This window comes from Drosophila albomicans, chromosome 2R, assembly GCF_009650485.2.
Source record: "Drosophila albomicans strain 15112-1751.03 chromosome 2R, ASM965048v2, whole genome shotgun sequence".
NCBI lineage: Eukaryota > Metazoa > Arthropoda > Insecta > Diptera > Drosophilidae > Drosophila > Drosophila albomicans.
Window position 1 is genome coordinate 26,648,623 of NC_047631.2, and position 22,482 is coordinate 26,671,104.

The 22,482-nt window shown below is 40.5% G+C and overlaps 11 protein-coding genes across 13 annotated transcripts; 6 read left to right on the forward strand and 5 right to left on the reverse strand.

Moving 5' to 3' along the window:
• Positions 1 to 201: 201 nt before the first annotated feature.
• On the reverse strand, positions 202 to 1,999 carry LOC117575525 (bifunctional arginine demethylase and lysyl-hydroxylase PSR). The gene has a single exon (XM_034259771.2). It carries the CDS (start codon positions 1,871 to 1,873, stop codon positions 620 to 622), a length of 1,254 nt encoding a protein of 417 aa, XP_034115662.1. The 5' UTR covers positions 1,874 to 1,999; the 3' UTR covers positions 202 to 619.
• LOC117574400 (biogenesis of lysosome-related organelles complex 1 subunit 5) lies at positions 1,999 to 2,930 on the forward strand. The gene is made up of 4 exons (XM_034258239.2): positions 1,999 to 2,043; positions 2,225 to 2,366; positions 2,428 to 2,699; positions 2,760 to 2,930. The coding sequence occupies exons 1-4, from the start codon at positions 1,999 to 2,001 to the stop codon at positions 2,928 to 2,930; spliced, it is 630 nt and encodes a 209-aa protein (XP_034114130.1).
• A 27-nt stretch (positions 2,931 to 2,957) lies between these two features.
• Positions 2,958 to 3,923, forward strand: LOC117575086 (transmembrane protein 199). The gene is made up of 2 exons (XM_034259183.2): positions 2,958 to 3,546; positions 3,609 to 3,923. The coding sequence occupies exons 1-2, from the start codon at positions 2,958 to 2,960 to the stop codon at positions 3,896 to 3,898; spliced, it is 879 nt and encodes a 292-aa protein (XP_034115074.1). The 3' UTR covers positions 3,899 to 3,923.
• LOC117575085 (zinc finger protein-like 1 homolog) lies at positions 3,896 to 5,392 on the reverse strand. The gene is made up of 5 exons (XM_034259182.2): positions 5,029 to 5,392; positions 4,852 to 4,963; positions 4,605 to 4,798; positions 4,353 to 4,545; positions 3,896 to 4,290 (listed from the first exon to the last, which is right to left on the reverse strand). Exons 1-5 carry the CDS (start codon positions 5,128 to 5,130, stop codon positions 3,995 to 3,997), a joined length of 897 nt encoding a protein of 298 aa, XP_034115073.1. The 5' UTR covers positions 5,131 to 5,392; the 3' UTR covers positions 3,896 to 3,994.
• Positions 5,393 to 5,679: 287 nt separating this feature from the next.
• On the reverse strand, positions 5,680 to 6,993 carry LOC117575513 (probable DNA-directed RNA polymerase III subunit RPC6). The gene is made up of 3 exons (XM_034259761.2): positions 6,853 to 6,993; positions 6,269 to 6,667; positions 5,680 to 6,206 (listed from the first exon to the last, which is right to left on the reverse strand). Exons 2-3 carry the CDS (start codon positions 6,659 to 6,661, stop codon positions 5,718 to 5,720), a joined length of 882 nt encoding a protein of 293 aa, XP_034115652.1. The 5' UTR covers positions 6,662 to 6,667; positions 6,853 to 6,993; the 3' UTR covers positions 5,680 to 5,717.
• Positions 6,842 to 7,815, forward strand: LOC117574915 (uncharacterized). The gene is made up of 2 exons (XM_034258962.2): positions 6,842 to 6,959; positions 7,164 to 7,815. Exons 1-2 carry the CDS (start codon positions 6,870 to 6,872, stop codon positions 7,524 to 7,526), a joined length of 453 nt encoding a protein of 150 aa, XP_034114853.1. The 5' UTR covers positions 6,842 to 6,869; the 3' UTR covers positions 7,527 to 7,815.
• LOC117574913 (26S proteasome regulatory subunit 4) lies at positions 7,519 to 9,117 on the reverse strand. Its single transcript, XM_034258959.2, has 2 exons — positions 8,997 to 9,117; positions 7,519 to 8,925 (listed from the first exon to the last, which is right to left on the reverse strand). The coding sequence occupies exons 1-2, from the start codon at positions 8,997 to 8,999 to the stop codon at positions 7,609 to 7,611; spliced, it is 1,320 nt and encodes a 439-aa protein (XP_034114850.1). The 5' UTR covers positions 9,000 to 9,117; the 3' UTR covers positions 7,519 to 7,608.
• Positions 9,118 to 9,166: 49 nt separating this feature from the next.
• On the forward strand, positions 9,167 to 11,234 carry LOC117575834 (cytochrome P450 307a1-like). The gene has a single exon (XM_052008254.1). The coding sequence runs from the start codon at positions 9,628 to 9,630 to the stop codon at positions 11,209 to 11,211; it is 1,584 nt and encodes a 527-aa protein (XP_051864214.1). The 5' UTR covers positions 9,167 to 9,627; the 3' UTR covers positions 11,212 to 11,234.
• A 164-nt stretch (positions 11,235 to 11,398) lies between these two features.
• LOC117575835 (uncharacterized) lies at positions 11,399 to 12,545 on the forward strand. Of its 2 annotated transcripts, XM_034260241.2 has the most exons (3): positions 11,399 to 11,853; positions 11,908 to 12,289; positions 12,350 to 12,544. In XM_034260241.2, exons 1-3 carry the CDS (start codon positions 11,584 to 11,586, stop codon positions 12,481 to 12,483), a joined length of 786 nt encoding a protein of 261 aa, XP_034116132.1. In that variant the 5' UTR covers positions 11,399 to 11,583; the 3' UTR covers positions 12,484 to 12,544. The 2 variants fall into 2 exon arrangements, with proteins under 2 accessions (XP_034116132.1, XP_034116130.1); XM_034260239.2 differs by having other exon boundaries at positions 11,908 to 12,545.
• A 167-nt stretch (positions 12,546 to 12,712) lies between these two features.
• LOC117575509 (uncharacterized) lies at positions 12,713 to 15,150 on the forward strand. Its single transcript, XM_034259756.2, has 5 exons — positions 12,713 to 12,880; positions 12,948 to 13,121; positions 13,234 to 13,602; positions 13,670 to 13,938; positions 14,011 to 15,150. The coding sequence occupies exons 1-5, from the start codon at positions 12,847 to 12,849 to the stop codon at positions 14,278 to 14,280; spliced, it is 1,116 nt and encodes a 371-aa protein (XP_034115647.2). The 5' UTR covers positions 12,713 to 12,846; the 3' UTR covers positions 14,281 to 15,150.
• Positions 14,671 to 22,386, reverse strand: LOC117575502 (glutamate dehydrogenase, mitochondrial). Of its 2 annotated transcripts, XM_034259745.2 has the most exons (6): positions 21,846 to 22,386; positions 17,047 to 17,481; positions 16,668 to 16,987; positions 16,401 to 16,605; positions 15,886 to 15,924; positions 14,671 to 15,416 (listed from the first exon to the last, which is right to left on the reverse strand). In XM_034259745.2, exons 1-6 carry the CDS (start codon positions 22,246 to 22,248, stop codon positions 15,145 to 15,147), a joined length of 1,674 nt encoding a protein of 557 aa, XP_034115636.1. In that variant the 5' UTR covers positions 22,249 to 22,386; the 3' UTR covers positions 14,671 to 15,144. The 2 variants fall into 2 exon arrangements, with proteins under 2 accessions (XP_034115636.1, XP_034115637.1); XM_034259746.2 differs by lacking the exon at positions 15,886 to 15,924 and having other exon boundaries at positions 21,846 to 22,385.
• Positions 22,387 to 22,482: the final 96 nt, after the last annotated feature.

The following is a 22,482-nucleotide window of genomic DNA, read 5'->3' on the forward strand; positions in this document are numbered from 1 at the left end:
ATTTTCTTTTAAGTTGATTCGAAAACAATTTGTATAAAGATTGAAAATAAAAGAAAATATAATTAATTTGTATAAAAACAAAAGCGTCAAGTATTTGATTATGCAAAAAGGAGGCAATAGTTGGGACATTGAATAAAGAATGTAAGTTTTATTTTTGTTTATAAAGATTAGTTGGGTAAATTAATTAAAAATGCAGTTGATTTGTTTTTTACAAATATACTCAGTTTATTTATGTTGCATTTAAGTCGTTGGCTAATTATAGTTCAAGTTAAATAGAAATAATCATCAACTGTTTCCGTTCTTTAGGCTAATGTTTAAGCGGACTGTGTTTTTGGCTCAGCCGACGATAATTCAATTCAAATATCATTATTTTTTACAGCAGCATTATTATTTTCGTTTTGTTTTTTAGTTACTTTACTAATTGTATAAAAATATTACTAAACATGCAACATGGATTAGGATCAGGATCTGCATCTGTATCTGCATTTTGTTAACTGTGGCAGGAGGCTCTGCGACTGCGACATGGACGTTGAAAGCGCGGCACACGGCGACAGAACAACAGCTGGCGATGAAACAGTCGCAGCAGCAGACCATTTCTTTTCGTCTTTTTGTGCCGACATCAAGGTCTTGTCGCAGATGAAGATGATGTCGCATTCTTATCATCGCCACCGTTTCCACCATCATCATCAGTCGCATTGCCAGCCATGCGTCGTTTTTTCTTCTTTTTGGCAGTCAAACTTTCTTGGCCGCTATCCGTATTGGAATCGGCATCCGCTTCGCTCTCCGACGACGATGAACTGCTCGAGGACGATGAGGAGCTGGAATTGCTGGAGCTATCTGAGGCAAAGCCAGTGCTTTCATTAATATTAATACTGTCGGCAATTTGACCTAACTCCGGTCGCTGATCCCGCAACACACGCAGCCACTTGCGCGACAATTTGGGCCGACCGCGCACCGTCTTGTGCCACACACAAGGGAAATTGGTGAAACTACAGAAGTTCTGAGTGATGGCGATCGTGTCGTCCAAATTGAGCACCACATGCCACCAGCCGCCGGGCACGAAAACAGTTTCACCTGCACGTTGTAGCACCTCGATGGGTTTGTATTCCTGCGGCCACGAGGGGAGTTGAGTGCGCGGATAGACGGTACTGAACCAGGTTATGGCCTCGTCACGTTGCTTGCCACCCATAGCACTCGTCACCTTTAGCAGATCCTTGGGCGTATGCGTAGGAAACAGACACCAACGCTTGTGGCCACGTATCAAAGTGTTCCACGCACTCGTGCCCAGCGGATCGATATGTATCCCCGTGCCGGAGCGAGCAGGACCCATCACAAACCATCGATATGGGGGACGACGATCCTCGCCACAGTACTTGAAGAGATCATCGCGAAAATACTTGGGCACGGCATAATCCTCCAGCAGTTTGCGGCGGCGATGATGCTCGCCAAAACTGCTGTCGAATATGTAGAGCGGACTGTCGTCCCGTGTGCCCTGCATATACTCCACATAATATTTCATCTTCATCTTGACGCTATAACCTTCGTTGTCTTCACCGCACTTGAATTTCTGGTTGCGATACTTTTTGGCTAGGCGCGAGAGCGTCCATTTCTCTTGCGCCAGCCAACCGTCGGCACATCCAGTGATAATGACGGGCAGATAGGGTCGCTCGAAGCGCTCAATGAATTCATCACATGTTACGGTTGCGTTCTCGATGCGTTCCAGGTTATCCACAAAGTCCCAAAATGGCTCAAACTTCTCATAATACCGCATTGCGATCCATGCGTTATCGCCATCGAGTTCGGGGCGCGCCTTGCGCTTCACATCGCGGGTACGCTTGCGTGAGCGCTTAGGCAGCTTGAATTCTTCGCTCATTGTAGTCAAAATTAAGTAAATTGGGTTGCAATAGGTAATTTCAATTAAACTAATGTAGAATCGCTGACTTTCGCACGTCGCATTCGGGAGCTTCACATCAACGTGACCGCAGAATGCATTCCAAAATGTACTATTTTTGGTTGAAATATTTTCCACAAAATACGATTATGGTGATTCAACGACAGAGTGTCTAGAAGTTTCTATTTTAACTTACACATTATTGTTAAATTATTTCAGTTGAAAGTTATAAATAATAACTAATAAAAAATATCTTAAAAGCTATTTCTAGTTCCTTTTTTTATTTTATTAACTTTTTTAAATTATCGATAATTTAATCAAAAGTGTAGATAGATTCGGTATATTCTGAACATTTTCGATAATTTGGCGTACCATTTGTGGTCACACAACGTATTAATATCGTTGACCCACTCACATGACGGTAAAGAAAATAGGGTGTTTTGGGGAAAAATAATGATAAGCCAGGTTGGACGAGGTACGTGTGTTTTGAAAAGTCACACCTGCATGATTTATTGACTTTATATATTTCTCAATAGAGTTGTACAAAGTGCCGCATCGCATTTTAGACCATCGCGTATTTGTTAACGGCGAAATCGAAGCATTTCTCGACAATTTCGAAGTGCAACGCAACGATAGCGAAGTAGAGACGCTTTTTCAGGTCACCGAAACTGTGGGCTCCCTTAAATACGATTTATCCGACCGTTGCATTGCATTGGGTAATCAAAATCTCAGCCAGCTCTCCACAGAAGTCAACACACTGCTGGCCAGTGTCGAAACTTTGCTAGAAAAGGCCAAAGTTGAACGTGTCGTAAGTAGAAAATAAAGTTTCAATTAGTGTAAACTAAAATAATGAAGTATTAATTCGCAGCCTAGCACAAGGCTACAAGAAGCTCGACGTGCTCGTGAGCAACGCAAAGCGGAATTTCTGAATAATTTACAGCACGGCTATCAACGCATCGATAACTCATTTGAGGAAAAGGAGGAAGAAATCGCCGAACTCTATTCGGATCTACAGCTGAAGCTTAACATTACCAAATAAGAAAATTATAAACAGTACCTAATCAACATGCTGAAATCAACCATTGTCGATACCCGCGTCCGCTTGCGTCCCTCGAAAAAAGTATTAGAATTCCTGGCTAAACACAAAGAGCATTTTGACGATGCGCCAGCTAATTTGGCCCAAATACTTAAAAAGAATGGCTACAAACTGCTCGAAAAGACAACCATCTTAAAGGATAGTGAGATAAGCACAAAGCGGCCTGCTATAGACACAAAGCTGTTGGCGAAATTAACTTCCAATGTGTCTGATTTGACTGCAACAGAAGAATCTGAACAGGAGGAAGAGCAGGAGGAGTTGGAGGATGAGAAACCACAACCTGTAGATGGCTCTTACTTGTATCTGACTGATCTGCATTGGCTGCACGATGTTATGATTAAGCTCCGCGCTAAGGACATCACAAATGTATTTCTACATGAACTGATTGAAAGCTGTGAGCTCATCTTGCCTGAGAATGAGTTCAAGCCGCGTAATCCGGAGCTGGAGGCACGTTGCCAGCGCCTCCGCGAACAGCAACAGAATCGCGAATACCAGAAAATGACCAAGAATGTGGATGCAACACTGCAGCATTATCCCGAAGACACCATAGCCTATCAACGTATGTTTAAGTTTTATAGACGTTTAATTTCTAAATCACCAAAGTTTACTTTATATTTACAGTTAAAAGCATTAATAAGCAGATCATTGCGGTGGCCCAATTCATCTTTTCGGTTGCCGCTGGCTTCACATTTGGTTTCTTTGGCGTCAACTTGATGGTGGGACCATTGCCCTTTGGTTTTCGCATTCTACTGGGCGTGATTGTGGCCCTCGTTATTGCGCTGGCGGAGATGTATTTCCTGGCCAAGAAGCTGCATGAATACGACGAGGTGTTTGATGCACCCAAACGCAAACAAGCCGAAGAATCGGTCAAGTCGAGCGGTGTGCAGAAAGTCAAACCGCATATTGAATAAATTATTATTTTGTTTTCTTTGAAAAGCTATCAATAGATTTCGTATATCTGGATTACATAAATAAGTGTGTAGGGAGGGAGGGAGAACGAGCACAACTTATTCATAATGATTCGGATTGGGATTTGGATTGTTCCAGCTGTCGTCCAAGCCATCGTTGCCACTGCCGCGTCCCAGCAGCGCCATCAAATACACAAACATAATGAATGCCAAAATGCCACTGAGCACCAGGAACCAGGTGCGTCGCCAAGGTGGTCGCGAAGATGGCGCATAGAAGCGACGTGTCCAGCGTGAGAAAAGCTCGGCTGGTGTGCGGCGCTGATATTTGTTATCATCGCGATCGGTGCCGCCAATTGGCGATTGACGTGGCAACAACGGACGTCGGCTACTTGTCGCTATAAAAACCAAAATGCAAATAAGCACAAATAAAAACTAATGACCAGTTGTTTAAACAAACCATGCATATCGCCAGAGCTGGGCGGATTGAAAGCATCCATTAAGAGCACGGAATGTGGACTGGAGGCATCGGCGCCGTTCGGTTTCACACGCTCACGTTCTCCAGCGGAATGTTGATGATGATGCACTTTGGTGATATTGCTAACAGCCTGAATTGCTTTTGCCTTTAGAGCATTGCTCTGGTCATCTGAAAGCTGCAAAAGAAGCTATTGAGCTGATGCTGAGCAAACAAATGGAATTCCTGTCGCTTTACCAAAGCAAGTCCTAGTCCATTGCGACCCCAGTTGACTTGGGACAGATACGTTTTTAGTGCATCTGCGACCGGCGAAACAAGGTTCGATGTGGGAAAGATCTCCACACGACAGCTGGGACACTTGTGGCCACTAGGAGTTGTGTTGGCAGGCAAACCGGCTTGTCGCGCATTCAAGCAGTCCCAATGATAAACATCTAAAAAGAGAAACAGTTAGTTGGGATTCAAAATAGATTATATAGCTACTTACGATAGCAGACGAGACGCACACATTCGCCCTGCTCTAGCGTGGTGCCGCACAACGTGCAATTGGATATATAGTCGCTATCCCGCAGCCATTGCAAATAGGATTGCACGATGCACTAAGCAGGAAGGGAGCAACATCGATTACTGGATCTATCAACCATTTTATCTCTTTCTCTCTTACCTTGGGATGACTCTGGACCATGCAGTGCTCGCAAACATTGACGCGATGCTCAAAGCAGAATTGATTGGTCACCAAACGTTTTGGACATTTGCAGAGACCCATTGCGGTTTTTGTTACTGTTGCTGCTCGGGGGCGGTGGCGGGTGCTGTGAGCTTATTGTCGTTCGATTACTTTATTGTTTGGGTTCGTATTATTGCACTTGAGAGTGTATTAGAAGCGCACTTCCGGACCAAATAGCGTTATCGCATATTTAATGTTAATTAAAATGTACTTAAATTGATTTTAGTTGGCTTTTGTTGGAATTTTCGTCTGGTCAATCACAGAATTGTCAGCCACGTATTTCCACTGTCTCGTCTCCATAGCAAGTGTTTTGTTATCGAAATGGCGATTAATCGATACGGCCTATTTTTAGCTGCTGTTAATAAAAGCCGTTAAAATATCATACATCACTGCATAAATAACTTGAATTAATAAATAATGTATTAAATTAAATAGAAAAATGTAAGCTTTTTATTTATTTTCTAGCAATATTTGATATATAAGTTTTATATAATTAATTACTCGATAAAAATATATCGATAGGGTAAATTGTGGAGAGCGCCAATTTCAAACTGGAGTTGACAACCGTTGCACTACTCTATATACGATATTTAAAGTTAACTAATTTGTGTAGCTATAAATAATTTATTTTAATCCAACCAATCCTTCATATATTGACAATTAATTGCAGTAACATCACCGCAATCGGAACAGTTCTTGATCACAGGACAGATGCCACAAGGCATCTGCACCAAGCCCGGCGCTGGCAGCGGCATATTTACAGCGCGATATACATAAGCACCATCGGATTGCAATATACGCTCTGCATTACCATCATAGACGACGGTTTTCAGTATGGTCTCCAAATCGTCTTCATCCAAATTAACTTTGCTAATACCCAAGTCTGAAATGAATTTGTGCACATCTTTTACTGAGCAACAAGACATTTGCTTAAAGGCCAATGGACCATCCCGTTTCTTCTCGGCTGTTTCACGTTTCATCTGCAGAAACCGCAAACATTGTTGATTCAGCACATCAACAAACTCCACCTCAAAGTCCTGATCCTGATACCAAGCGCCGCCCGTTACAGATCGATCAGCCTCCAAGTTGTACAGCATATAAACTTTCTTTTTGCTAGCCTACAATGAATAATGACGGTTAAAGCCTTTTAAATATATATATGCACATTTCATTTGCTTACATTCACAGATTTGACGGCCTTAATGAGCTTCTTTGTTTCCAAGTTCTTAAGGATCTTGTTCAACTGTGTCATGTTTAAATTTGACTTGATTCGAATATCTCGTATCCATATACCTTTGTTGCCGCCCTCTTCAACAATGCTGTAGACGATCTTTTCCTCGTTGTCAGCATCTTTGGGCAATGCGCTCTTTTTTTGTGGATCCTTGGCTCGATATATTAGTTTTTCGCCCTTTTTCAGCACTTCTATGCCGCCTTGCTGCAACAATATATTGAGACCCTCAACTCGCGTTGCAGCAGGCATGTCAGACAGAGCTTTAGTCAGATCATCGTTTGTAGCGCCACCGGGAATCCCCTGGATTACAGAAAGCAGCAGTTGAGCGACTTCGGCAGCCATCGTAAGCTGTTCAAAAATAATCGATTGAAATTAATTTACCAAATTTGTTTAAGAATAGTGTGGAGTACATTGATACGTGTGGAGCAATTCTGTTTTGCGCATGTTAAGCTGCAGACAACGTAGACACGTGAATGTTTTTGTTGTCAGTAGTTGAAGTTGAATTTGCTAGTGCAATTATAGTATAAACTTACGTTCTTAAGCGACAACAATGTCACAAGCCAACAGTTCCGACGACGAAAGCGACTTTAAAGCCGTCAATACAGCTAATTACGAGCGAGTCCAGCAAAAAGTAGCAAAGGTAAGACAAAGCGTGCTTTAAAAACAGTACCGAGTTACCTGCATGCTAGCGCGGACAGCGTGTTAATTTAACAGCAAGCTGTTAGAGGACTACAGTTCGTTTCTAAACAGCTGCTATTTAACGCATTAACATTTGACAGTCACAGCAATTGTAGTCTTTTTGTGGCGCCACTCAATATAATTTGAAACTTCAATTTTTATACAGATCAGCTATGCGGATGGAATTGCCGATGGACGAGAGCAAGTTTTCCAGATCAGCTTTGATCAGGGTTATGTAGATGGTCTAAGAACTGGCATTGAATTGTCTAAGCTCCAATCGTTCTACGAGACACTGAAGCCAGAAGAATTAAATGAAAAATTAACAAAGGAATGCGAGATATACAAAGAAATGAAGCTGACAAAGGCGACGGATAAAAGTCACTTCAAGTATTTGGAGCATCAAACTGAGTCACTCAGCGTTGTGTCCGAAAAACAAAAGGCTTATGTAGACGAATTTTCGGAGCGCTGTTCCAAAGACCTGCCAGTTACAACAAGTTTATTGCAAAACGAAAGCCAAAATGTAATTTAAGTATTAACCTGGTTTAATGTTTCGTGTTGTGGTTGATTAGGAATTATATTGTAGATTAACTGAAAATTATGTAAAAATTGGCTTATAAATACAATCCCTCGGGTGTGCCTTCCTTCTTGCGGTACAAAACGCTCTCCTTGGATTTCTTAAAGTCCTCATTGGTCACCTTCATACGACGCTCGCGCAATGCCATCAATCCAGCTTCTGTACAAATCGCCTTAATGTCCGCACCAGACAGATCATCCTTAGCCATAATCAGTTCACTCAAATTGACATCCTCGGCCAGCGTCATGCGGGAAGTGTGTATGGTGAAAATGCGACGTTTGGTCTTCTCATCAGGCAGTGGAAATTCTATCTTACGATCAATACGTCCCGGACGTATAAGCGCCGGATCGAGTGTCTCAATACGATTAGTTGCCATGATGACTTTCACATCGCCCCGCGAATCGAAACCGTCCAATTGATTGAGTAGCTCCAACATAGTACGTTGAATTTCACGCTCGCCACCAGAATTGGAGTCGTAACGCTTCGTGCCCACAGCATCGATTTCATCGATGAACACAATGGAGGGCGCATGCTCCTCGGCCACACGGAAGAGCTCACGCACCAACTTTGGGCCATCGCCCAAGTACTTTTGTATCAGCTCGGAGCCCACAACACGCAAGAAAGTGGCCGAAGTCTGATTAGCTACCGCCTTTGCCAGCAGCGTTTTTCCAGTGCCTGGTGGACCATAGAGAATGACACCCTTGGGTGGTTTAATGCCCATTTCTTCATAGTATTCGGGATGCGTCAAAGGCAGCTCAACAGATTCTTTGATTTCCTGAATTTGCGTATCCAAACCACCAATATCGGCATAGGTTTCTTGTGGCGCCTTCTCTAGTTTCATCACTGTGACCATGGGATCTGTGTCGTCGCTCAGCACACCGACAACAGCGTGGACCTTGTGATTGAGCAGCACAGAGCAACCAGGCTCTAGTTGGTCCTTATCGACAAAGGACAAAATGCTAACATAATGCTCCGAACCCACTGAAGTGGACACGATGGCATGATTATCATCGATAATCTCCTCCAGATTACCCACCGACATTGGTGTGCCGCGCAGATCATCAACCTTGGACCGCTCCTCCTCATTCTTCTCATCTTGTGGCTTAAGGCGCTCCTGATTGCGTATGAACTCGTCCTCCATCATCAGGTAATCCTTAATGCGCTCCAGTTTTAGCAGTTTTAGACGACAGCGCGTGTGAGGCGTCACCTGGGGCAGCTTCATGGCCGCATCAGGACCCTTGGCGCGACGCTTCTTTTTGCCAACGCGAGTTGGAATTGGTGGCTCGTATTTCTTCTTTTTGTCTTTGTCATCTTTCTTGTCACCTGCTCCTCCCTGTGCCGATTGGTTTTGGCCCTGCAATTCGCGAAACAAAATAAATTACATTTAACTAACTATAAAGCAAATTTAACGGCTGTGCGTTTTACCATTTTGCGTTTCTTTTATATTTTCAGACTAAACGAATTTTATTTTGTCGGCAACACAAACAGATTTCTACTAGTCATAACCAACGTGAAGTTGGCTGCGGCTGTGTTGTCAGTGTGTACACACATAAATATTGATTTATTCGATAAATGAGCGGCCGCACAAAAATACAATTAATAAAAAAGTTAACATCAAATAAATTTCATATCGATCTTTGATAAAAATGTTATATTATTTTGTTGAGTACAAAATTATAATTTATTTTATTATTTGTTCCGATTTAAAATATTAAAAATACTAAAAGTCGTTACTTCTCAGTGCCTTGTACACTGCAAATAAACTATGGACAATTGTAAGGATACCCTAAAATTGCCCTTTCTTAACTACGCACAGGTACGAAATTCGTGCAACATGGCAGAAAGACGACAACATGTGCAGTGTAATAAAATAATAAACAATAATGACATGTTAATTACCGATTGTAAACTTGGCAGAAATTAAATTTTAAGATGCAATTTTTTCTTTAAATAATCCTGCCAAACATAGCAACAGCACAGTCCTGAAACTATATCCAAACTTAGCAGACGTCTTCAATTCCTTTGTTATTGGTTATTATTGTAAATTGTGTTAAAAATGATATATGAATGTTTTCTCGCGATCGCTGGAATTATATCAATCTTGACTTTAGCATCGTACATTCACATAATTTATAATTGCAAATGCAAGGTAATTGTTAAAAACACATTGAAAAATGGCGGAGAAATCAAGCAGAAATTTATGCAAGCACCTGGACCACATCCCTGGCCAATTATTGGCAATCTGGATATAATTGGACGATTTGACAACCCTTTCGAAGGATTCGGAGCATTGGCGCAACAATATGGAGACATTTATTCACTGACACTTGGTCACACTCGCTGCCTGATCGTCAACAACTTGGAGCTCATACGAGAGGTGCTCAATAAGAATGGCAAATTCTTTGGCGGTCGTCCAGACTTTCTGCGCTATGACAAACTATTTGGTGGTGATCGAAATAATTCGCTTGCTCTCTGCAATTGGTCACAGTTACAGAAGAAACGTAGGAACTTGGCACGGCGACATTGCTCTCCCAGGGAGTCGTCCGCGTTTTACACCAAAATGTCAACTGTAGGCTGCCATGAGATCGATGAACTGATGGCCAAGTTAAGGCATGATATTGTGCCTGGCAAATCCATCGATATCAAGCCGATACTTCACGCTGCCTGTGCAAATATGTTTAGCCAATACATGTGTTCCAAGCGCCACGATTATGATGATGAAGAGTTCAAACAGTTTGTGCATTTCTTCGACGAGATCTTCTGGGAGGTGAACCAAGGTCATCCACTAGATTTTCTGCCCTGGCTCCTGCCCTTCTATGGACATCACATGAGACGCCTTCGTTATTGGTCTCAAGCTATACGTCAGTTTATTCTGGAACGTATTGTCAATGAGAGGGAATTAAATATTGATCCTGATGCCCCAGACAATGATTTTACAGATGTGCTGCTCAAAAGTTTAAATGAAGATAAAAATATGTCTCGCAATACGATTATTTTTATGCTGGAAGACTTTCTAGGCGGCCATTCAGCTGTTGGCAATTTAGTTATGCTCACCCTAACCTATATTGCTAAAGATCCGACTATTGCAGCAAGAATTCAACGTGAAGCGGATCAAGCAACGCATAATGGAGTACGGAACATTGGCCTACATGATATAGACGATATGCCCTATACTATGGCTACCATATACGAAGTATTGCGGTATTCATCTTCGCCAATTGTTCCCCATGTTGCTACCGAAGATTCCGTTATTGCGGGATTTGGTGTGACTAAAGGAACGATTGTATTCATCAATAACTATGTACTGAATATGAGTAACGAATATTGGAAGAATCCGGAAAAATTTGAACCTGAACGATTTCTGGAAATTAAATTAAACAATTCAGAGGAAACTCTTGACGATCGAGTGCAATTTCAACTCAGGAAGAACGTTTCACATTTTTTGCCATTTAGCATTGGAAAACGTACTTGCATTGGACAAAATTTGGTTCGTGCCTTTGGTTTTATTTTGTTAACTAACATTTTATTGCGCTACGATATAAAGTGTCCCGACTTAACGATGATCAAGATTAATCCAGCTAGCTTGGCTTTGCCCGCTAACTGTTTTCCTCTCCAATTGACTCCAAGACCTAAGGAATAAAACGTTTATTAAGTATTTTCATTATTGTATGTTAAATAAAATAATTGTGTTCATTCGAATTTTAAGTCATTTTTTGAATTTATTTGCTGCGAACAAATCGAATATAGCAATATCGATTTATTATATTTTATATTTCTCTTGATCAATATTTTGGATTTATGTTATCGAATTCCGATTAACGATTTAAGCAAGCTGAAAAGAATCGATGCTTTCACAAATGTTAAAATCTATCTATGCATCGATAGTCTTATCGATGCTTCTTCTTTTACCTGCCGTCACGCAGACGCTCACGTTGGTTATCGAAAACAACTGTAGCTTGTTTGTTTGTTGAAAATTGTAAACCCGCGTATTGTTTGCATTCAATTATTTTAAATGGCACATAATCTTAAAAATGTTGACGTAAAGCTGCAAGATGTGGACGTTTTGACCACAGGTATCCTGGCGGAGCTTGTAAACGGCATACTAGATTTCCTTCTATTCCATCGTAGTCAAATTCCATTTGTATATAAAACCTACAAATACTATGTAGAAAAATGGGATGAAAACGAAGAAATGCAGAGTGAAACTTTTGAAAACTATCAAGTTAAACAGCAACGCTTCCTGGCCAAGGCAACCAAGGAGTCGATCAGCAATATGCGAGAGGTAAATTTAAATTGTACATGTTAGGAGTAAAACTAAATTAGACATTATTTTCAGATGATACGACAAGCGTTTAGAAGCAGTAAAGGGGTCAAAAGTTTACGATTTCTATTCGGCAACAACACGTTTATGCCCAGCGAATCCTATACTATCCATATACCGCATGCATCCATCTCAAAAAACCACGGGGATATTCATGTCATGCCAGAGGGTCCCATGAATCAAACACTGCTGCGTTTGCTCACTTGCGAGGAGCTCTATACTCTCTGGTCCACGGAACTCAAGGCTACCAATGTCTATCTGGAGCTAGAGCTGCTGACCAACGATGATGAGCCTCAGTGCGAGACATTGAAATTGTATCCTAAGGAAGTTGTCAGTCAATTACCGCGTAGTTGTAAGAATGTGCATTTGCATCTGTCACATGTCAATGAAAATGGCCGTGAGTTGACTTGTTGTAAGCAGCTAGTTATTTTTCAAGATTTAGATAATTTAAATACAGATACAATCCAGGAAGAAGCGAAAGATGAGGAGGAAGTGTGTTGCAAGCAACGTGAGCACGTAAGTGGCTGGTGGCAATCTGATATAATAGTTCGTGGCTTTAGGGCGCCCAAATACGACTTATGGTCTAGCTAATCCAATTTTAAATTCTTTTTATTCAATTTTATTTAATAAACTGCAAAGATTTACTTTCAATTTAAATTTAAATTTTCTTTGGGTTTTATTAAAAATCGATAACGATAAATGCTATCATTGTTGTGCTCGATTTGGTACAACATGGTTTTCTGCTCGATATGGCACTGTTAAGAAAATGCAATTACTCTGTTAATATAATAACAGCGTCATGTAAAGTCTTGTTGTGTGTTTATCGTGCATTCTTGAGTGTGGAGCGTCGTACGGAGCGGCTCCGTTTATTTTTTACATACACAAAGAAAAACGCAAAGATTTGTTTAAGTAAATACAACGGCCTGCAGTCTCTAGTCAATTGTCATTGCAAGCATGTCCGAGAAACCGACTGTTTTAATTTTGGGTGGTAAGTTCAAGAGTAAGCCGCAGCGATATCGCTTCAGACTTTTATCTCTTAAATTATTCAACTGCAGGCTGCGGATTCATTGGACGCAACTTGCTGAATTACTTGCTGAAGAATGACTTGACACAGGAAATACGCATTGTTGATAAGACGCCACCACAAATGGCCTGGTTGAATGAGCAACAAACCGATGACTTTGCTAGCGATAAAGTGGAGTTTTGCAGCGCCAATTTAATTAATGCCGGTATGTCACACACACGCACATATACAACCCACTCACACACACTTCCTTTGTTGGTGCGAGCGGAACAGGTTTTTGTTTGTTTTTGACTTTGTCCTTTTCTATGCACATACAGCCTCATGCAAGGCGGCATTTGCACCACACCCAACAACACATCGTGGCTGGGATGTGGTCATCAATTGTGCAGCTGAAACGCGTGCCAATCAGGACGATGCCGTCTACAAAGAGGGCATCCAAAAGCTGAGCCTCAACTGCGCCAACGAGGCAGCCAATCGTCAGGTCAAACGCTATGTGGAGCTGAGCTCGGGCTGTGTGAACAGCAGTGAGAAGAACCCACTGAAGGAGGACTGCAAGCTGGAGCCATGGACGGGTGTGGCCAAGCAAAAGCTCAAGGTGGAGAAGGAGCTGGCGCAAATCAACAGTCTTAGCTATACGGTGGTGCGATTGCCCGTTGTTTATGGCATTGGCGATAAGCGCTACTTAAGTGAGTATCGCTCTCACTCTGTAATCTTTATAATTATTTAAATAATGTAAATGAAAACTTTTTGCAGTGCCTCGCATTATTATTGCGGCCATATACAAATACCTCGGTGAGACAATGAAACTGCTGTGGAACGATGCGATGCGTCTCAATACGGTGCATGTGATCGATGTGTGTGCTGCGATTTGGCAATTAGCCCAAAATCCCAAAGCCGCTGGACAGGTCTACAACATTGTGGATGACTCAGCGTCGACGCAGGGCAGTATTAGTGATTTGCTTGTGGACATATTCGAAATCAATGTTGAATATTTTGGCATTGTTATGTCCAATTTAACTAAGGTCTGTCATTAATCTCGTCATTCGTTGTATGAGTCATAATCATAAAAAACTTACATATGCATTGTTTTTCAGCTCTATCCAAGCGATACAGTGGGTGAAATCAACGACAAGCACATGGCGCCCTGGGCCGAGATTTGTCAACGCAATGGCATCGAGAATACACCGCTAACTCCGTATTTGGATGAGGAGCAACTGCATCATAAGCATCTCAATTTGGACAATACGAAACTGAAAGACTTTGGCTACGTGCTGCAAGTGCCGCGCATTACACGCGACGTTTTAACCGAAATGATCGATGATTATGTGAAACAGCAGTTATTTCCCAAATCCTTGGCACTCTGAATCGCTATAAATCGACAGGGAATAATGCACTACGTTAATATGCACTCAGCAAAGATTTTAATTAGTTTAAGCGAAACATTTTTTGATATTCCAACAAAAAAATCTTCCAATTTATACCTGGTATTTGTCCTCCCTCAAACATTCTTTTTGTTTTTTGCGAAAAAGTGTACTTATAGTATTATGTGTAGACCCAATATATATATATATAGAGTAAACTATATATTTTATACAACTGACTATTATATGCATACATTCCATTCCAATTTATATACAACAAAATGTATACGTAAATTTTTGAGACTAAAAAACATTGTATCAACGATTGTATTGTGATCATTTTAGTGGCCAACGAACGATAATTGACAATTAAAAATGCATTTACATCAAACGTTTATGTTTTAATTGTTTTTTTTATTGTTATTTTTAATGTGTATATTTGATATTTAGTTTCATTTAAAAGTTGCGGCAACGGAGCGTTTCGTATAATTACGATACATAATTGAAAAAATGCAATTGCTTCACTTTTACGCTCATTAATTATTCTTTTTTCATTTTTAACTTAAAACTTAGAGAAAATCAACAAAAAATAATCATTGCGAAAGCAATTCAAGCTCGCTCATTTCACTTAATACAATGAAAAAGACACACACAAGAAAGTAAAGTTAAAAAGTTGAACAAATTGTTGTGTGGACATATATAAATTAAAATTCATCTCATTTTTAGTTATGTTTGTTTGTGACTCTCTAAAAAACCGGAGGTGCGCGTGTGTGGGATGCAATAATGCTTATTTGCGTTTGCGTTTGCTTTTTGAGTTCGATTTTGTGGTTTAATAAACTAGTTAAGTTGTTTCAGCATTAGCTGCGCTTAGAAGGCCAAACCAGCGTCACGGTATGTGGTGAAGATCTTCTCAATGGAGTTCACATAGGCAGCGGTTCTCAGATCCAGACCCAAGTTGTATTTCATGGCTGTCTTCATGATGGCACGAGCCGAACGCTCCATGGTGTAGTCCAGACCGGAGTGCACGATGTCCTTCTCGGAGGCGCCAGAGATGCGCTTCTGGAACGATTCCGAGGGTGTAACGGGAATGCGTCCACCAACGCGGCCAAAGCGACGCTCCAAGGATTCTTGCACGGATTCTAAATGATGAGGCAGGCAGAGAGAGAGATGGAAAGAGATAGTTAATATATGCCGCATGCTGGAGAAACAAGTATTGCAAATTTGGAAACGTAAACTACATATAGAAATTGTTTGTTAGAAGATCGATGGCAGCACTGTTAAGATACATTTGGGATGTGTATACGTGGTGTGTATGCGATAATCAATAAGTCAGGCATGATCTGATCACAATAAGCTCAACCAAAATGGAATATATAGTTTAGGATTTGCTTAACACAAAAGGATCATTTCTACGGACTACAAGTAACAAATAATGTTGTAACAACTTTTACACAGCATTAAAAAAAAAGAACCAGGAAGTTAAAACAAGAACCAATGCAGGCGATTTGTGTTTCTTTTTTTTGGGAGGATGGTAAAATAGCAAGAGAGGTGGTGGGTGGTGGAGGAGATAATAGAAGTAATAGAAAAGAAGAATTAATAATAATGTACCGTCGTTAATAATTCTTTCAATTGACTGTTGGACTGAGTCTACATTGGTGATAGAGAGAAACGGAAAAAAAAGAAGAAATAGAATAAACAACGAATTACTATGATTGTTGGCAATATTATCAATTTGTATACATATTACACGTATTCAAATTACGTTATTGAATATGGGTAATACACATACTACGAACTTGTGAGAAATAAGAAACACTAATAATTCTATGAATTTCGATAGATTTACTTTTTTTAACCTACTGGAAGAGCAAATGCTACAAGAGCAGCCGCTTTTCTGTAAGGGTTTTTATTTGTCGTTAACTTAACGCAAATTAATTAATGAAATTAATAAGAATAATAATAATTATAGGAATTTTGAAACCATATACCCTGATTTTATTTAAATGAATTACTAGATAAATAATGGTATGGCATGATTCGATAGTACAAGCCAGCGATAAAATAAATGTTTATAGAGATAGTGTAAGGCAAGATAATGTAGAGAGATGTCAAGATCAACTTACCGAGCAGATGATAGTTGGACTCGCGCTCATACTTGAAGGTCAGACGACCGTATGAAACGTGGTTGAGGTTCTTGAGCCACTCGAAGAACGAAACGGTGACACCACCAGCATTGATGTACAGATCGGGAATGACCAAAATGTTGCGATCAATCAGAATCTTGTCGGCAGCGGGTGTTGTGGGACCGTTGGCGGCCTCGGCAATGATCTAATTAAATACATAATGAATAAATATATTGATGATACAAATACAACTCAATCGCCACTCACTTTAGCTTGAATTCTGTGGGCATTCTCGCTGTTGATGACCTTCTCAATGGCGGCAGGAATGAAGATATCGCACTGCTCGAACATAAGGTTCTCGCCCTCATAAGGCTTGGCATTGGGATAGCCGACAACGGTGCCGTGCTCGTTCTTGTAGTCCTCCAGCTGCTTGGGGTCAATACCCTCGGGGTTGAAGAGGGTGCCATCGTGCTCAATCACACCAATGCAGGTGGCTCCAGCACGAGTCAGATAGCGGGTGGTGTGCAGACCAACGTTACCGAAGCCCTGCACAATGAAGGTCTTGCCGCCCCAGCCGGGAGTGGTGCCTGTCGAGAGAAGGACAAGTTAAAGATGTCTAACTAGCAAGTGGAAAAGTTAAGCTTACCAATCATGCTCATGTAGTTGGCCTCGTTGATGAAGTTCTCCAGACCGTGGAAGACACCGCGACCGGTGGCCGAGACACGACCGTGAATACCGCCCTGGTTGATGGGTTTGCCGGTGACACAGGCATGGGCATTGATGTCCAAATGGCCGATGGTCTTGGCATAGGTATCAGCGATCCAGGACATTTCACGCTCGCCAGTACCCATATCGGGGGCGGGCACATCGACGCCGGGGCCGATGAAGCCCTTCTTGGCCAATTCAAGGGTGAAGCGACGGGTGATCTTCTCCAACTCATGCTCGGAGTACTCCTTGGGGTTGATCTTCAGACCGGCCTTGGCACCGCCGAATGGCACATCGACGCAGGCGCACTTGAAGGTCATCAAAGCGGACAGGGCTTTCACCTCATCGCGTGATACATCCAACGAGAAACGGATGCCTGCAAATCAACGAGAATTGCATAATCAATCAAATAAGTTAAGGCATATTACGTATACGACAGGTGTGCTGTCCGCAGAACAACAGCGAAACCTTGAAAGACTTAAAAACTAAGTACATTTCTATTTATGTTTCCCATGCAGTCTGTGTTTAATTTTTTTTTTGTTTTTTTTTGGACTCAATCCAATTGAAACAGACGAAAGAATTTACATTTTGAAAGCAAAAGTTGCTTGTCGATTCTCTGTTGGGTTTCACGTGCATTTTTTGTTTCGGCTGGTGCCAAAGTGGGTCAGCGAGGGTACTTGTAATGTCGTAACACTTGGAGAGCCCGTATTCTCGTATCTTTATGATACGTTTTATATTTTATGTTGTTTGTTTGCACACACACCTTTGATATCTTGATATCTTTTGAGAAATCTGATTAGATAAAGCTACTTCCTCGCTCGCTTATCGCTAACTTTTTTGTTTTTTTCAATTGCACCGAGAAGTTTATTTCTAAACTTTACGATGTAATCGAAATACAATAAATGCGACCAATCAACCAACAGCTACAATTATCTGACAGGCACAAAGTGCGCCTGCGATAAATATCAAATTTATTATCATTTTCAAGTTATCGACAGGCCCCCACAAAAATTTCATTGCGGTTGTCAAGCATTGATCTTTAATGAGGTCGCCTGAACTTTGCCTTTCCTGCAACAAGTCACTAAAGCTTGCCCTTATCGATTGTCAACTGCATCGCAAGCTTAGACGTCAAAGCTTTTAAGCTTAATGATCTTCTTGGAATTAATTTGCTGCATATTCGATTCGCATTCCCAACCAACTGCCTGTTGCCTCAATTGTTTTTTTTTTCTTCAGTATATATTTATTTTGTTGTTTGCGTTCCATCAATTTTGTTCTTTCCCTTCTTTCGTCTGCTATTGGTTTTGTTTGCTTTCTTGTGCAATACACATGCGTGTGTCTGTGTGAGCGCATAACAACAGCGCCAAAGCATTTTGTTTTTCTGTCCCTGTTTTTTGACTACAGTGTTAGCTAGCTAATGTGAACTTTGCGAACGAGAGCGGTAGATAAGACAAAGTTGTTGTTCATGAATATGCAGATAGATTTCAAGCTTATTTCCGGTTAAAACTGAAATGAGTTTAGACGACTTTATATATTAAATGCTTACTGTACAAAAATTCGAAAAAAAAAACAAATGTTGCATTTAATCAAGTGGATTTAAAGAGTCGACGTCATTAATATTAAATAATTTAACAAATCTAATGTATAAATCACATTGTTAAAAGTTTTTATTGAAAATATATATTTATTATTAATTTCCCACAAAGTAAACCCAATTTTATCAAAGAACATTTAAATAAAATTTCATTTTATCGCAGAATATTACTCATACGATTGTACTGTACTTCAATAGCTTGCGTATCAAAACCGATTATAAAATTCTTGAAAAGATGTTGCTAACAACCGGCTTTATCAACCAAAAAAACTAACGGGGTACCAATTAACTTGTTTTTGTGTTTTGTAGTAAATTACTCGGTAAAAAAAAACAAGAAAACGCGTGACTTTTTGTATTTGGCATATAGCAAATACAATCCCCCTCAACAAGTCGCTTAGCTCTACGTGCGAAAATCTATTTGTGTATAACTTGTCAATGTATTTGTTTTTGTCTATGACCGTATATATGTATTAGTGTACCTTATACAATCAGTGCGATAAGTTTTTTCGCTTTTTTGGGGGCTCGATCGAGTATGGGGCGTGTATGTATGCGAATATAGTATAGAATATCATATATGTATATGTTTGTGTGTATATATTGCCACGTCTAAGAGCACATTATACGCCATTGGCAACAGCAAACCGCAATCTTTCGAGATAGACCGAAAAAAACCGGTTGGTTGCTCCCCCCTAGTGAGCGTCAGCTGACTAGCATTTTGGCCATATGATAAAGAATATTTCTAGCGTGGGCTGACGGCATCTTATGTTTTGCTATTGTGCTAACATATGTAGGTATACATATATTTAACATATACTACAGAATGGATAAGATATACACGTCGCACCTACCGCAGGAAATGACGCATGAACTTGGAAGAAAACAAACTAGATTTTTGTGAACAACTTTAACAGATTCAGGGTAACTTTTTTAGACTATATGAAGTGATAATTATATAATAATAAATGTACATATGTAATTCTCATATCTCTGTATTTGCAGGGAGTATCAGGGGCGTAGCGAATTGTTCCTTATCTGAAGTGTTTGCCACTTGAGCAAGACACGAGAATGCAAACAAAGCATTTGGTGCTGAATGTTGACACAACTTATTTGCATACAAACTGCAACTTGGCGGTTTGTAGTAGTAAATAAACAATGCATATATGTACATATGTGTATATAATGTCTTATAAATATTAATAGTTGTATTTATAATTATATTGCAAAACAATATATTGAAATCGAATTCTAAAAGAGTAGATACTTGATTGAAACTGAAATTTCATGTTTTTGTGTTTAGCAAATAGTTTCTTCACATACTGTGCGTTAGAATCAGCTGAACCGGTATTGCACCAGCTGATAACATTTGCATTATCAGCTGCATTGAGCTTTTACTTCAACTTAAGCTTTTAAGATGCCAACTAAACTTCAAGACACGCGCATACACAAGTGCAAACAATTTGCGAACCTAAGTGAGAAACAGTTCAACGACATAGAAAGCTGTACCGAAAACGAAACAACAAAACACAAAGCGCTGCACAGTGTGCCGCGTCACATTTTTTTTTGGCGCAACGTGACCATCACGTGAGCACCAAGAAAATAAAGTTCGTTGATTGACATTTAGGTAGTTATACGAATGTACATTCAAAGTGCTACGCTGAAAAACCGGTTTTAATATTTGCCTTTGGCGCATTTTGTTCTCTTCTTCACCTTTTTTTTTTTGCACAACCAACGCGTCGAAGTTGAATTGAAAATAAGCTGCGAAATTTTATTATTTTACCGAATTCAAAAGCCCAGCTATGAAGTCATTTGTGTCAATAAATGTGCGATCAAATGCAAACAGACAGACAGAGAGACTGCTGCTCTGTAGAGCAATTAACATTAATTAGAGCAGTAGTATAATATGTTGAAGACAGGCACGGTTTAATGTTGTGTACACAGTGTAGAATATGTGCTATTTAATATGGCCACTAAAAGGCATATCCCATTTAGCAAATGACTAAAATCAATTTAGCACCCCGAAATGAGTAAGCAAACGTTGTTTTGCTAAAATATCATCATAATATTTAGAGGTATAATTAACAAGCACAAGCACTATCGGTTAGCAACAGATTGTCGAACTTGTTTACTATCAAAATTTGAACGAGGTTCCACACGATTTTGAAATAACAATAATAAATTCATAAAAAAAAAAACAAAAACAATATGAATCGTCTATTTATGCTCTAGGCTCGTGAGCGTCAGCTTTATCAACAACAGAACCCAGAGTCAATAACAATAAGCAACAGCAACAACCACATGTACGAATGATACGACGTGTTTTATTTTATATTTTTTTGGAACGCGTCGCTAACCAAGGTCAGATAAGTACAGTGGCGCACCAGTTTGTCTGATTGATAAAAACATTAAGATTTTCAGTTACTATAATTAGACAATCTAACAAGTTAACGGAACTAAGCAATATTTGGATCTTTTATGGGGATGTACCCCATGTGATGTGAGAAGCGAGAACAACAGCTGACTTGTACATTTTGTCACACTGTGAGATGTGATGTGGGTACACTGTTCTAGTTCCAATAAGAAACAAAACAAAACAATACATAGCGAAAGCTGTGTACTCGGTGTGTTATTAAAAATAGAACTCAAATGAAATGGCTACGATGAAAAAAGAAATTGCTCAAAAATTCGCCAACGGCAACGTCGCGATAAGCGTTGAAAATAATTGTGAGAATTCTTTTAGGCAGATTAGCTTGGTGAAGTGTGGCAACACTTGAAGGGCTTGGAAATCAGATGGCAACACGTGTAACGGACGCCTTCTCGCTCTCTGCTTATGCAATTTAGATACTAGTCCGAAAGCATAGACAGAATAAATATCTCATGTTTGCTTCGTTTGTTTGTGTCCCGGGCAGAAAGAAAAATACAATGTAAACAACCAAATAATGAATGTGGAGTATGCGCGAAAAAATAAAAATACTGGGGGCGGGTCTTGGGGGAGGATGTTGGTCACACAGTTACATAATTGGGAGAAAGGCAAGCAAAATAGTTTGTGTATAGAAAAATCGATTTTACACCAACAGTTGGCAAAGTTTTCGTTCGATGCCGGTTAAAAAACAGTATGTAATATTGAAATTATAAAAGATAGTATTATTTACCTCCTTTGGTGGGAATCCTGTGTGTGCTGTGCTGGGCACGGTAGCCGGTAATCATCTCGTAGTTGCCAGCATCGCGACGCAATGGGAATGCAATCTCGATGATGTGGTCGCAGGGTTGCATAAGCATGAGAATACCCTTAACCTTCTTCTTCTTCTCGTCCAGAGACATCTTGCCCTTCATGTCTTCGATGAGGCGGTCCTCGGAGATTTGGCAACCACGGTGGAAGAAGTACTCAACCATGTCAAAGAAACGGGGATCCTTGGCAGTGGGCACATCCTTTAGGCGATCGGGAATCTGGTAGTTGCGCGTCTGGAGCACAGCTGTGGGCAAAGCTTTGGCCAATGCGGTCAACTCCTGCTGACGCATGGCGCCCTGGCGGGCCAAACTCTTCAGGTGATACATGCTTCGACGCAAACACACACACAATCGCCTCACACAAATGTATTCAAATTCTAAATTTGGTGCTGCTGCTCCTCAACTGGCTGTTGGGCTAAATATGCACAACCGCTCGCTTTTCGACGCCGCTCCAAACTGAGTATATTGGGGGCACGCTCTTCAGCAGAAAGCCTTCTCAGCGAAACCGCGCTAAGTTTCAGTGTGGCCGTAAGCTCAATGGCCAATATATACTACATATCG